General features: G+C 46.4%; 1 protein-coding gene across 1 annotated transcript in view; it reads right to left on the bottom strand.

Moving 5' to 3' along the window:
- Positions 1–12,475: 12,475 nt before the first annotated feature.
- LOC129326437 (erythroblast NAD(P)(+)--arginine ADP-ribosyltransferase-like) overlaps positions 12,476–15,393 on the bottom strand; it is a 51,312-nt gene continuing 48,394 nt past the window's right edge. Inside the window, exon 3 of the mRNA XM_054974596.1 lies at positions 12,476–13,273. Within this exon, the coding sequence (XP_054830571.1) occupies positions 12,476–13,273 (798 nt within the window). The remainder of the gene's footprint in view (positions 13,274–15,393) is intronic.

Raw genomic sequence — 15,393 nt, 5'->3', positions numbered from 1 at the left:
GAGCAAGCCCAGCTCTGCCACTCCTTCGCCGGCTCCACGTAAGTCGCCGGAACCGCTCCCCTCGGATCCAACGGGGCCATCCGTTCTGGAGGGTGCGACTGCCTCCGGTTCCGTGAGTGCTCCATCCAGCCGGAAGGCGAAGAAACGCGCTTCTTCGAAGCCTTCTTCAAAACCTTTGGCCACCAAGGCTTCTTCGGAGCCCCTGCCAAAAAAGGCAAAGGCCAGGTCGAAATCCAAGAGCCGTGCTTTATCGCCGGCCCCGACTTCATTGGCTGGTTCGCCTTCCAGGCCCGGCCCTCCTGCCGAGGATGTGAGGAGTCTTCTGCACACCCCGTCGCCTCCGCGTACGCCTCCTCCGGTGATTCCAGACGACTACGAGTCGTTTCCTTGTTTTTTGGAACCGTTCCAAGAGTTTGAACGCTCCCTTCCATCTGCTCCGGTTCCGTCCAAGGTCTCCATTCCGGCACAGCCAGTCTTGTCGGTTCCGGCGCCGTTTCACCGATCCGTTCCGGTGCCTGCTGCTCTACCTCCTTGGCAGCCTGTCCCGGGATTTGGGAATGTGGCCTCCTGGCAGGATTTCGTGGCTTGGATCCAGCAGTCCGCCCCCTTTCTGCCTGGCCCATCAGCACCCTTGGCCTCGGTTCCGGCGCCGGCGGCTCTGCCTCTTGCTCCACCTGCAGCTCGGCCGCATCGTCATTCTTCGGCTCCCGAACCTTGTACCTCGGTTCCGACGGAGCGCCCTTCGGTTCCGACACAGACCCCGGCGGCTTTCTCCGAGGATGAAGAGGGCCTGGCTTCTCCATCAGAGTACTCCTCGGACGCGGCCTCCGACCCTTCCCCTGATGATGCTGTGGGGGAGCTCCATTCGTCGTCCCCTAATGACGACTACAGAGTCTTCGCGGAGCAGCTGGTCCGGATGGCCGCAGCACTGGAGCTCGATGTCGCCTCCACGACCTCAAAACCCAAGAGCAAGCTGCTGGAGCCGTTGTACTCTGGGTCTCCTGCCTCGGTGGCGTTCCCTCCTGTCGAGGATCTCATCGACAATGCCCTCGCGCTCTGGCAGACCCCAGCTTCCGTGCCGCCTACGGCCAAGAAGGTCGAGAAATATTATCGGCTCAAACAAGAGGATTGTCCTTACCTCTTCACCCATCCGAAACCCTCTTCCATCGTGGCCGAGGAAGGTCAAGCTCGGTTCCGACGCGGTTCCTCTTCGGCTCCGTCGGATCGGGAGGGCAGAAAGCTAGATGGCATCTTTCGGAAAGTGTATTCTTCGGCTTCCCTGGGGTTCCGTATCGCCAATTTCCAGGTGATAATGGGCTCCTACAATCTCTTCTTATGGAAGCGACTGTCCTCCTACCTCTCTGACCTTCCCGACGATCGCCGTAACCTGGTCAAGGCTCTCCAGGCTGAGGCTTTCCGGTTGTCGAAGCAACAGATGACAGCTGGCAAGGACACCGCCGACTCTGCTGCACGTGCAATGGCATCCTCGGTGCTCTTGCGTCGGCACGCCTGGCTTCAATCTACAGCCCTACCCCCCGAGAAGAAGGCCAAGGTCGAGGATTTCCCGTTTGAGGGTCCCCAGCTCTTCTCGGAGAAAACGGATGAGTCCCTTTCTCTTATGAAAAAGAACCAGCAGACGGCCAAGTCCCTTGGGGTTGCGCCTTCGGTTCCGCAGTCGGGTCTGAGATATCGGTACGGCAGGTTCCGGTCCTATCAGTCCCCCTACCAGCAGTTCCAACAGCGCCAGGGAAGGTTCTTCTCGGGCCAATCCTATGGCCACCGTTCCTACTCTGGTCAGCAGCGCCATTCTTCGAGACGCTCCGGCCGGTCCAAGGGATGACAGCAGCCTCCCTCGCCCAAGCCCTCGACTTCGGCACAGAAGCCCACGGTCTTCTGACTAGGCCAGGACGCTTCCCAGTTGGCCTCCAAGGACACTGTTGTTACCTTGTTCTAGGACAGGCTACGGCCTTTCTTGCCCTGTTGGCAACTCATTACTACCGATACCTGGGTCCTCTCTATTGTGGCCCGTGGTTATAAGTTATCGTTTACCACTGCACCCCCTCTTTCGCACCCCCCTCATTGTGCTTCTTGTTGTAATGTTGTTTTACAAAATAATGTCTTGGAGTTGGTTACCAAAGGTGCTGTCTGGGTGGTCGATGTCTCTACTTCCCCTTGGGGGTTTTACTCGAGATACTTTCTTGTGGATAAGAAAGATGGGGGGTCTCGACCCATTTTGGACCTTCGGGCCCTTAATACCTACTTGAAGGTGGAAAAGTTTAGGATGCTGACCCTGTCACGAGTCTTGGAACTCTTGGAGTTAGGCGTCTGGATGGCCATTTTAGATCTCAAAGACGCCTACTTCCACGTTTCCATCTTTGAGGGCCACAGGAAATATCTCCGTTTTACCTGTGGTGGCGCCGTTTATGAGTACACAGCCTTGCCCTTTGGCCTGGCCTCGGCGCCCAGGGTGTTCACAAAATGTATGGCCTCCGTGGTGGCACATCTATGGTCTAATGGCTGTTTTGTCTACCCATATTTGGATGACTGGCTCCTGGTGGGTCCCTCCGCTGACTCCCTCCGAGACTCTATTGCCCTCACCTTGTCCGTCCTAGACGGCCTGGGGCTAGTTGTCAATTTGGGCAAGTCTGTTTTGTCCCCAGGTACGAGCATTAGGTTCATCGGGGTCCACTTCGACTCTCTGCTGGGCCGGGCTTATCTACCCCTGGACCGCTTGCACAGGCTGTCCTCCCTGGCACGTCACTTCGTGCATAACCGGTTCCAAACTGCCCTCCTGATTCAAACGTTGCTGGGCCTCATGGCCTCCTCCACAGGGGTGGTGTTTTTTGCACGCCTGCACATGAGGCCTCTGCAAAACTGGTTTGTTCGGGTTTTCAACCCCCTCACTATGAGTCAGCATCGTGGGTTTTCCATCCCTAGGGTGATACAGCGGTCCTTGGTGTGGTGGACTGTCCCTGGGAACTTGTCACAGGGTTGTCTTTTTGGTCCCTTTCTGCCAGAGGTCACCGTCTTTACAGACGCTTCCAATCTAGGCTGGGGAGGGCGTTGTGGACGACTGTCTGCACAAGGTGTTTGGTCCTCCCTTGAGGTGAACATGCACATTAACCTCTTGGAGCTTAGAGCGATCCGTTACTCCCTTGCTTCTTTTGCAGATGTCATTCGGAACAAGAGGGTGCAGGTCCTGTCGGACAATACCACGGCCTGTTACTATCTCTTTTTTTTTTGAAAAATTTTTATTGGGTTAGAATCCATTATTTCCACATTTACATTCAATTTTCCCCAATTTTTTCATCTCTAACCCCCTCCCTTTCCCCCCCTTTTTGTTGACTTCCAACAGCTTTCCAACCCTTTGTCCCCTTTCCCTTACTTTTATTAGCTTCCTCTATCTAAAACAAATATATATTCTCCATTATTCTAAGCAGTACATCCTTAACTATTTTTAACATTATATGCCCAAACTGTAAGCCTTTGTTTCCATCTTAGATAAACAATTTATCCCAATTTTTCAATTTCAGGTATTTCTATATATCATAAACCATATAGATCATACATTCGTTTATATCAAACAATTTGACTTATTCTCTATATATATTACTCATTCTATCTTTTTATAATAGTTCTATATATCTCTCCTCACGTAGTCAATCAATTTGACCCATCTATATCTTCAGACATTCAGTTTGGTACAAAACTTGTCAGAAAAAAAAGAAAATATTGTTAGTTAATCGCTCCTTATATTTAGTCCTTATAATTAATTATTTTCTCTATGTTCTGTTTGTTAACCTATATATATCTATATATATGTCAATCTATTAATCTGACTGCTTATTAATTCACATTTATCTCTTCTCCCCCCGGTAAAGTCTCCCCCCTCTACTTCAATACTTCAGTAGTTCTCAAACTGCCACAGTTTTCCTCCCACCTCCCATTTCTTCTCCAGGTATTGTTTCAGCTTCTCCCAGTCTGTGTTGAACTGCCCTGAGTCCAGATCTCTCAGTTTTCTTGTCATCTTGTCCATTTCAGCCATATACAGCAATTTGTAAGTCCAATCTTCAATAGTTGGCACTTCTTGTACTTTCCATTTTTGCGCATACAAAAGTCTAGCTGCTGCTGTCATATAAAATATCAACGTCCTGTGTTGGGCTGGAATTCCCTCCATTCCCAAGTTCAGTAGCAGGAGTTCTGGGTTCTTATTAATTTGAAATTGTAAAATTTCACGCATTTCTCTTATTATTTCCCCCCAGTACTGCCTGGCTACCTCACACGACCACCACGTATGATAGAGGGAGCCCTCATGCTTCTTACATTTCCAGCATTTATTAGAAGTATTCAAATTCCCTAGCGCAATCTTCTTTGGTGTCATGTACCAACGATAGATCATTTTGTAAATGTTCTCTTTGATATTAATACATGTCGTTGTCTTCATTGTAGTTTTCCACAAGTATTCCCATGCCTCCATTGTTATTTCTTTATTAAAGTTTATAGCCCATTTCACCATTTGTGTTTTAACTATCTCATCCTCGGTATACCACTTCAACAGTACTTGGTATACCTTGGATATTCTTTTCTTATCTTCTTTAAGAAGGGTCTGCTCTAGTTCCGAATTCTCTATTCGTATACCTCCCTTTACAGAGTCCGAATTATATAAGTCTCTGATCTGTCTATACTGGAACCAATCGTAGTTAGGTGATAGTTCCTCTTGTGTCTTTATTCTAAGTTTGGATGCTTCAGTTTTAGTTATTTCTTTATACGTTAAACATTGTTGTTCATTATCAACAGCTCTCGGGTCTATCACCTCATATGGAACCACCCACAAAGGGGTTCCTTCTTGTAGATAAATTCTGTACTTCTTCCAGATTATGTATAGACTTCTCCGAACAAAGTGATGCAGGAACATCGAGTTGACCTTTACTTTGTCATGCCATAAATATGCGTGCCATCCAAATATTTTTTTATATCCCTCTAGGGCTAATAGTTTCTTGTTCTTTAATGTCATCCATTCTTTCAACCAAACTAGGCAGATTGCATCATGATAAAGTCTCAGATTGGGCAGTTGCATTCCGCCTCTTTCCTTTGCATCTTGTAAAACTTTCACTTTCACTCGAGGCTTCTTGCCTGCCCAAACAAAATCTGATATTTTCCTCTGCCATTTTTCAAATTGTTTGGAGTCTCTGATGATTGGTATTGTCTGTAGCAAAAACATTACTCTTGGTAACACATTCATCTTAACTGCTGCAATCCTGCCCAACCATGACAAATTCAATCTATTCCATTTAATCAAGTCTCTCTCTATCTGAGTCCATAGTTTTTCATAATTGTTTTTGAATAGATCTATGTTCTTTGCAGTTAATTCGACTCCCAAATATTTCACTTTACTTGTTACTTCACAATCCGTTGTTTCCATTAACAATTGTTGTTTCTGCTTAGTCATATTTTTGCATAATATCTTTGACTTCTTTTTGTTAATGAAGAAACCTGCCAAGTCTCCAAACTCCTTAATCTTATCTATCACTCTTGGCATGTTCTCCAATGGGTCCTCTACAATTAACATTATGTCATCCGCAAATGCTCTGACCTTGTATGAATAGTCCTTTATTTTTATTCCACGAATTTCATCATCTTGACGTATTTGTATCATCAGAATCTCCAATACTAAAATGAACAACAATGGAGATAACGGGCAACCTTGTCTTGTTCCTTTACTTATCGTCAATTTCTTGGTCAATTCATCATTCACCACGATTGCTGCAGTCTGGTCTCTATAAATTTCCTTAATTGCTCTGATGAATCTTTCTCCCAATTGTAGCTTTTCCATAGTGGCAAACATAAAGTCCCAGTTTAAATTGTCAAACGCTTTTTCAGCGTCTACAAAGAAGAAACCAACCTCTTTGTCACAACGCTTGTCATAATATTCAATAGCATTGATCACTGTCCTTAAGTTGTCTCTTATTTGTCTGTCTGGCAAAAAGCCTGCTTGTTCCAAGCTTTGGTAATAGTCCTCTTTTCTTTTGTGCCGTTGTAGTCTTTTTGTCTAGTTCCAAGTCTGTCACTCCATTGAAGTCTCCAGCAAGAATTATCTGGTCATATGCAAGATCGTCTAAATGCTTCCTTAAATCCTCAAAGAAGCTTTCTTTTGCACCGTTAGGTGCATAAAGTCCGACTACCAACACTCTCTTTAAATTCCAAATACATTCCACTGCTACAAATCTAGCTTCCACATCTCTCATAACAAATTTTGGCTGTAGCTCCTCTTTTATGTACAACACCACTCCTCTTTTTTTCTTGTTGGAGGCCGCTACATATTCTTTGCCCAGTTTTCCAGATTTTAAATATTTTACATCCTGCTTTCTGATATGGGTCTCTTGCAAACAAACAATGTCACATTTTTGTTTTAGTAGCCAGTGAAAAGTATTTTTCCTCTTATTCGGTGAGTTTAGTCCATTTACATTCCAAGATAATACTTTACACTCCATACTCATGATCTTGTTGGTAAGTCTTTTTCATTGTCCTTAATAAATCGCTCCATCTCTCGCTCAGATCTGATGCGTTTTTTGGCCCCTCCAAACTCAAAGGACACTCCTTCCGGTAACTCCCATCTGTACCTGATTTTCATGTCCTTCAAAATCTGAATTAGCGCTTTATATTTTTTCTGGTCCAGTAACACTGATCTGGGCAGTTCCTTCATTATAATAATCGTCTTGCCATCAATCTCCAATGGATCTTGAAACTGTTTTGTCACAATCCTCTCTTTCATATTTCGTGTTGTAAACTGCACAATCACATCTCTTGGTAGTTTCCTCTGGGTTGCTATTCTCGAATTCACACGGTATGCCACATCTAGGATAGCCACAACTTCCTCCTCCTCCTTCCCCAGGTACTCAGCCAACACCTCAGTCATCTGTTCTTGCGCTGACTTTCCTTCCACTTCTGGCAAGCCACGAAAACGTAGCTGCTTCTCCATATGTTTAGTTTCTGCAACTGACATTCTCCCCTTCACCAATCTCATCTCTGTTTGTTGCGTGTCTGCTAAATTCTCCATCGCGTCTTCTACTGTTTTAACTCTCTGCTGCGTTCCTTGTAATTCACTTCGTATTGTTTCCATACCTTTTTTCACTTCTGACAGCTCCGATTTTACTGTCTGTGTAACCTCTTTAACCTCTTTTATCAGCTCCAATTTCGTGTCCTTAAGTTCTTTAATCATATCTAAAAGTTTTTTGTCCAGGTTTTTATCCAGGTTTTCTATTGCCGATTGCCACTCTTTTTTTGACATCGTGGGGCTTGCTTTAGCTCGCTCCCACGAATCCGCTCTCTTCCTTATCTCCGTGGCGTAAAATTTAACGTTTTTCTATTTTAAATGTCCCGGTCTTCTTATAGAAATTAAATTTTAAAGAGTCCAAAATGTCGGGCGTCTTTTCTCTATGGTTTCTCTATGATTTTGTAATCCAAGATGGCCTACTTCCTCTTCCGCTGAAGCCGCGACCCTTCCCCTTTCAAAAATGGCGATTCCCTACTTCCTGCCCTCCAGCAAGGGCCGCTTCTCTCCAGCCACTCTATTGTTATTACGCACTTCCTGTCTCCCGTCTTCCCACAGCAGATCTCGCGATGGTGTCTTTTTCTCACAGCTCCAAAGCCACAGGTATTCAAAACAATAGTCCCATTTCTTTAATAACTTCTTTAAACTTAGTCTCTTTTTAAATTCAATTCCTGCCGAGTCTTCCCCTCCTTTTCACTAGTCTGTTGCAGTTTAAAAATCTACTTTTTTTCCTCTCTGTTTTTATCAATCTGTCCCGTCTCAGAAGATAATGATCTTTACCTTCTCTTCACTTTTCTCGGGTTGTAATCGCTGTTTCGATTTTAAGTTCTCCTCTCAGCTTCTTCCCCCAATCGATGCTTGGGTATGTAGGTCTTATGCCAGCCGAATTGGCCCCAAAACTGCCGCAGAGATTATAGCCGACCCGTCGCAAGGTGGGACCTCAAGGATCGGGAGGGGACCCGTTGTGTAGAGCCCCCCCTCGTCCGAGATCTAGCTCACCCTAGGGTCTTGAGCGTTCTTTGCCTGCTCCCCGCCTGAGAGCAGTCGGCCGCGGGCTATTTTCACCCCGCCGGCCGGTTAAAACGGCAGTCCGGTCAGCTCCGCAAGTGGAGCTGCGTTAGACCTCCATGGATCCCAAACAGGAAGTCTCGGCCTGTTACTATCTCAACAAGCAGGGAGGAACGGTCTCGCTCAAGCTCTGCAGGGAAGCGACTACGCTCTGGAACTGGGCCATTGCCAACAACGTCCTGCCCAAGGCCGTTCATATTGCCGGGGAGAGCAACACAGCAGCAGACACGCTGCGCAGGGTGTTTTTGCCCCAACACGAGTGGTCCCTCAACAGGGCTTACCTCCAAGTGGTTTTCCGCATGTGGGACACCCCGCTCGTAGACCTCTTCGCCATAGCCCACAACACACAGGCTCCCCTGTTCTGCTCCCGGGCCGGGATTGGCCATCGTTCACTGGGGGATGCCTTCCAGATACCCTGGTCTCCGGGGCTCTTTTACGCCTTCCCGCCCTTCCCACTCCTTCACAAGGTCCTCTCCAGGGTCAGAGCCTTCCGAACCCACTGTATCCTGGTTGCCCCTCGGTGGCCTCGCCAGGATTGGTTCCCCCTTTTACTCTCCCTGTCACAGGGGCGATGTCTCCTGCTGCCACACGCCCCAGACCTACTAATCAGGGACAGGGTGTGGCATCACGACGTGGCAGTGCTGAATCTGACTGCCTGGCTTCTCTGCGCCCCAGTGTAGGCCTCTCTACTAGGGTGCTTAATGTCATCTTGAATGCCCGGAAACCGTCTACCAGGTTGTCCTATCAGAGGAAGTGGTCATGTTTCTCTAGGTGGTTAGCCCCCAAAGGGGTTTCTCCCTTCGCTTGCCCGCTACCTGTCATCCTGGACTACCTCCTGGACCTGTGTTCCCAAGGTCTGGCGTTCTCCAGTGTTAAGGTGCACATGGCTGCTATCTCTGCCTTCCATGAGCAGATTGATGGGAAGACTGTGTTTACACATTGGCTGTCCAAACAGTTCCTGAAGGGCCTATTAAAGTCCTTTCCTCCTAGGGCCCATCCTATTCCTCAATGGAGCCTGACCCTGGTGCTCTCCCGTTTGATGCTCTCCCCTTTTGAGCCCCTGTCTACCTGTCCCTTGCCTCTGCTCACGCAGAAGGTGGCCTTTTTGGTAGCTGTCACTTCCTCCAGGCGGGTAGGGGAGTTGTCTGCTCTGAGGTGTGACCCCCCCTTCCTGCAGCTCTTCCCCGGTACGGTCATGCTCCACATTAGTATGCAGTTCCTGCCCAAGGTGGTTTCCAAATTTCACCTGCAACAGAAGGTGGTCCTCCCTTCCTTTTTTCCTACACCCTCTTCCCCAGAGGAACGTACTCTACACACATTGGATGTGAAACGTGCTTTATTGTTTTATTTACATCGCACCAAATGTTTCAGGAAATCTCCTGCCCTGTTTTTGTGTTACTCTGGCCCTCGCAAGGGCTCACCAGCTTCTGCCCAGTCCATCTCTCGCTGGATTGTGTCTGCAATTAAACTTTGTTATCAGCAAGCTGGAGTCCGGTGCCCATTGTTGATTACTGCTCATTCTACTCGAGCACAAGCTGCCTCTGCTGCCTTCCTGCGAGGAGTACCGCTCCAGGACGTCTGCCAGGCTGCAACGTGGTCTACCGCTGACACTTTCATCAGACACTATTCTATAGACGTGAATGCACGCTGTGAATCAGCAGTTGGCACGGCTGTTCTGCATTCTTTGTTCAAGTAGACACTCACACCCGCCCCCATTGGTGAGATGCTAGCTATTCTCCCAATGTGGGGCTGCACAGAAGGACGACGACGATAAACAGGGTTTCTCACCTGTAACTGTTGATCGTCGAGTCTCTTCTGTGCAGACACACATTCCCTCCCACCTGCGCCGCTGTGAGTGCTTAGTTTACTCATTTGTTCTCTGGCAGCTCAGGTGAACTGAGGGAATGCCGGGGACATTCGGGTATTTGTACTTTCAAAATTGGCGGGAACACCGGCGCGCATGCGCGGTGGGCCCGAACGTCCCCGTCACATTTCTAGAAGCTAAAGGAATCTTCTCCGCGGCTGGCCTGCGCCTGCGCAGTCCCAATGTGTGTCTGCACAGAAGAGACTCGACGATCAACAGTTATAGGTGAGAAACCCTGTTTTTCTTCTACACTTTTCCCCTCATGAGGTAAATTTAACTCTATGCACTTCTGAATGAGAGCCTCCTTTTTCATCCCCATAAACTCTGCCATTTCTCTTTTACTTTTATTTCCTTCTACAATTGTACTAAACTTCACCAGATTATGTTCTCTCTTATAAATCCTACTAGTTCTTCTGTGTCTTTCCTTTATAACAGTTCTATATTCCTCATAGGATTTAACTGAACACTCTGTCTCCTTGGCTATCTGTCCCTTCAGAATGCCTTTCTCTCAGAATGTTCCTTCCTCTCAGGCTATTATATCCCCCTTAAAATATTTTCTTCTCCTCAGGATGTTTGGATCCCACCGCTATGCCACCACTTGTTATGATCTCTACTTTCTTTAGGGTGGTTTTTGCTTTAATCTTTCCCTTCACACCCTCTGGGTAGTTAGCTGCCACCAGGAATATTACATTCCAATATATTTTATTTAAGTTTTCCCTTTGGTAACGTGTTTATGCGTCAGGCTCCTTCGTGGTTCTATTTGGCCCTGAGGATAGGAATGGGAGATAACAATGACTGCTACTCTGGGATATAACCAAACAAAATAAAAGTTTATTTTTTAAGAAGCGTATTGGTTACATAAAAGTCGTTCTTAGTTCTTCTAGTTGCTTCATCCAAACTCCTTCACACAGATCTCTTGTAAGGCTTCACACACAGTTGGCCTCTTTCTCTAGGCTCTATATTTCTCTCACAGAGAACTCCTCAAGCAGCACACAGCTAGCCTGTTTTCTTTTCACTCTCAATTCTTTCTCTCTCAGGCGCACCCACAGTTTGCCTGCTTCAAATAGAGTGAATATATAGCCTCACAGACACACTCAGTTCAGGCTTCCACTCAGGTTGCCTTTCCCTCACAAATACATGAACACACTCAGGCTGCACACAGCTCGCCTCTCTTGCCCTCACTGAACTTTTCCTCTCCCTCAGTAACTGAAAACTGCCTTCCCTCCGCCCACTATTTGTCATCAACCAATCATATCACTCACTCATCTCTCTCTTTCACCCCCCACTCTTCACCTATCTCCCCAAACATTTAAAGACACAGGCACCCATTTCTGGAAATCATTACAATGATGTATATTATAACAGTACTAAGCCATCTGTAAGCAGTCTGTAACGTATGAGATCTCTATGTGTTCAGGGAGATTTGATCAATACTTTTTACACAAGGTAAAGTCCTTCTATGTGGAACCAGACTTCTGTTGCTTTAACTACCCAATTTTATTAATATTTTTTTTGCTTTTTTGCATTGACCTTGGCATTTATATATAAAAAGATTTCCCCCCCTTTTTAACCGTTTTGGTTACCGAAGCTGCAGAATTCTGCAATGACGGCAGTTTCTGAACTGCCTCCAGGGCAGCCCTTCTTGGGTGGCAACAGTGCTCTGGAAGACCGGGGATAATTCCAGTCTGACCCCATCGCCTTCCTCTGCGCCGTCACATTTCTGGGTCATACTGTGCCCCCTCCCTAAAATTTCAGTGGGATTACCTGGATGAGAGTCGCTCAGATTCCAGATTTAATCATAATCATTAAAGTATAATCATTAAATTATACTTGCTGTTGACAAAGGATGCTGACTACTGACTTTCTGTGTGTGCGCACGTGCATACCCACAAGCGTTTTTTTGGTCTTGCTTTTCATATGCAGCTTGGCTTGCTTACCTGATCCATCTGCTCTATTTGCTCTTCAAGCAAATTAAATATGTACTCCTACAGACTACCTTTGTTTCATGCTGTCTAATGTCAGTCCTAGAATCTGTTTCAGCAGTTCTGCAGCCCTGTATTGGATCCTTTCCAATGCTATGTATTTATAAACTTGCATTTATTTACCCCATGGCATTGTTTACGGAAATGCTCTTGACACTGTTTGGAAATGTCCTTGATACTGACTGTACTAATCTCACACTATATAATGCGCCTTGAGTCTCAGTGAGAAAGGTGGACTATAAATGACATTAATATAATATAATATAATATAATATAATATAATATAATATAATATAATATAATATAATATAATATAATATAATATAATATAATATAATATAATATAATATAATATAATATAATATAATATAATATAATATAATATAATATAATATAATATAATATAATTCATTGCATCTGTTCCTAGTGGTTTTGCCAGACACCCTGGTCTGGATTGCATAAAGGAATTTACAGACACGGCTGTGCCTAAGCTGGACGTCACATTCTAGGCTATTGGGGGACCTTGAGCTCTACTGGTTTCCGAATTTGGAAGTTGCTCACATGGTTACCTTTGATATACACACAGTTGTACTTGCTGAATATTCCAGCGGAGATGAGACGGATGTGGACCCCGTCAGGCGTCTCTGTGACCTCTGCCACCTGGAACTCCTCGAAGGGTGGGATCAGAATCTCCTCCTCTTCTGGGAAGAAGGAGAACTCCTTGATGTAGCCCCCGTAGCAGGTCTCGATGGTGAAGAAGGTGTCCTTTCCAAAGCTCATGGCCTGGTCCTTGTCCAGCGAGGAGGAAGCAAAGTATCCAAAACGGGCCTTCTCGGAGGGCTCCGCAATGAAGCTGGCACCTCTGACCCCGCGGTACGTTTCGTGGCACTTGGGACTGGCGTTGGCCCGCAGGACTTGAAGGGCTCTCGTCAAGAGGAAATGGAAGGCCTTGAAGTGGAAGGCCCTGAGGGAATACTCTTCGCTCTCCCCTGCTTTCCTTACAGCTCTGTTTAAATCGCGATATAAGAAGGCCTCTTTCCGTGTGTAGGCCAAGGCCGCGATGGCGTACTCCGGCTTGAGGTCTTTGGGGACTGAGGCAGAGGCCTTCATCTCGTCCCACTTGGCAGTTGCATTTTCCCAGACCTTGGCATAGATGGTATCGGCAAACTCAGTGCGGAGGAGAGCCCCCACCTTATCCTCCATCATATCCTGGCAGCCGTTGTATTGGTCATCAAAAGAGGTTGTGGCCATGTCAAATGGCACCTCTCGGATCGATGAGAAGCTTCTTTCTATGGAGAAGCTGAAGACCTGAATCAGAAAGGAATATGTGGGCAGACAGCTAGAGCAAAGGCAGGCTGAGAGAGGGACGGCGTGCCTGGGCCCCAGAATGGGCTAAGCAAGGTGTAACTATGCTTGTGGCAAGCTTGACAGGTCTCCTGCTGTGGCAAGAGACCTCCACCCCCTGCTGGCTCCACCACTGCCAAGCTAGGCAGCAAAGGAAATGGGAAGGGCAGTGGTCTGATGCCATTGCGTCACTTCTAAATGCAAAAGTGCTATAAATACATATATGAATTATAAGCCAATTTATACAAAAGCAATCACAAGTGCATAGATACAGGTAAGTAGCAAGTATATAATTGTGCAAAATGTCACTGTCCGGAACAAATCTTATCAATTAAAGTGCAAATGCCAAAAAAGTCAAGGAAGAATCGGTAGGTGGGAGCTTGTGCCAAAGGAATATTAGCAGTCCATAGAATCAAAGTATATATAGAAGAAAACGCCGACGGGGACTTGCAGGCAAATAACATTAACCCGTTTCGTGAGGATCACCCCTCACGTCCGTGAATTGTGTGTCGGAGGAACGGTGGGAGAATCTGTGGTGCTATTTTCATACTTGTGTACAGTCCGAATTGCTACATGCCCAGGAGGAAGTGAGGGGTGATCCTCACGAAACGGGTTAATGTTATTTGCCTGCAAGTCCCCGTCGGCGTTTTCTTCTATATATACTTTGATTCTATGGACTGCTAATATTCCTTTGGCACAAGCTCCCACCTACCGATTCTTCCTTGACTTTTTTGGCATTTGCACTTTAATTGATAAGATTTGTTCCGGACAGTGACATTTTGCACAATTATATACTTGCTACTTACCTGTATCTATGCACTTGTGATTGCTTTTGTATAAATTGGCTTATAATTCATATATGTATTTATAGCACTTTTGCACTTTGTACTGTGAATAATAGATTATACTCCAATTATTGACTATACCGTAGCCCTGGCTTGTTGTCTTTGCTAATTTGCACTAGGGTTGCCCTTGTTAGTTTTGTATTGCATCACTTCTGGCAAGACTCAGAAGTGATGTCATCGCATTGGAGGACGCTCTAGCATTCACCCACAACTCTGTGATTAAATGTGTCACCACGTTGCCGGCCAGCCCCCAATAAGAGTCACCTGCAGACAACCCTACGTATGACTGCACTGTAAGTTTCCTTGTGGAAGACAGAAAACTGGCTGGATAAAGATACAAAGAAATTCTACCCTCTATGGCCCAAGATAAATAAGCGTTTAAAGAGAGTTGAGATTTTCTTAACAGGATCATGTGATCCATCATACCTTAAACGTTTAAAATCTGTTAGTATGTAGGATTGCCAGATGGGGTCTGGACTAATACCAGACCCTGAGGAGAAGAGAGATGGACTTACTTTTTCATGCATGAGCTGGCCGTGGCGGTGGAGGCAAGAGTGGCCCATGGCTGCAGTGAGAGCAGGTGGTGACGAGAGCAGGCATGCGGCGGCACCCTTTGACCCCGCATGATGACATCACTCCCCAAAGTGACATCATCACACGATACGGGAGCACATGCAAAGAAGGGAACTAGGGGTTCTGGTTGCCAATCTCCCACTGGAAGAGTCCAGGGATCTGGAATCTGTCATGTCTGTCTGTCTACATACATGCCATGATCATGTTGCTGACATTCCTTGTTGACTACTGCTGTCATGCGACTGTGTGAATGTGTGTTAATTAGTATGCACTCTCTTCCTGCATAACTGTAGTGCAGATGTTACTGAAGGCCCAAGCAAGGGCCTCTCACTTATCTTAGAGAAATATGCAAGTCTCGGCTAGCTGTAACCTTGAAGTGTCTCAATGCTGGTTTCAGCTACTCTCCCCAGATGCTGGGAATGAGCTGTTGCCTATCTGATTCATAGCCATAACTAAGTTGAGCCTCACAGAACCTGTGTAAGCATGCGTGCCAAAACTCCAACTGTTGTTTGAAGCGCAGGCAAATGAAGTATAACAGAGATTGCCTGATTTGAATTGCCACTTCTGTCAAACTCCCTGAAGGAGTGCAGACCTGCATGGTATGGGTTTTAATAAAACTGCTTCTTATGGAACCAACGTGTGTTCACTCCAGAGGGGCTTGAGGGA

The sequence above is a fragment of the Eublepharis macularius genome, chromosome 3 (assembly GCF_028583425.1).
Source record: "Eublepharis macularius isolate TG4126 chromosome 3, MPM_Emac_v1.0, whole genome shotgun sequence".
Lineage (NCBI taxonomy): Eukaryota > Metazoa > Chordata > Lepidosauria > Squamata > Eublepharidae > Eublepharis > Eublepharis macularius.
The sequence above is the reverse complement of the archived record's forward strand: the minus strand, read 5'-3'. Positions and strand labels throughout refer to the sequence as shown.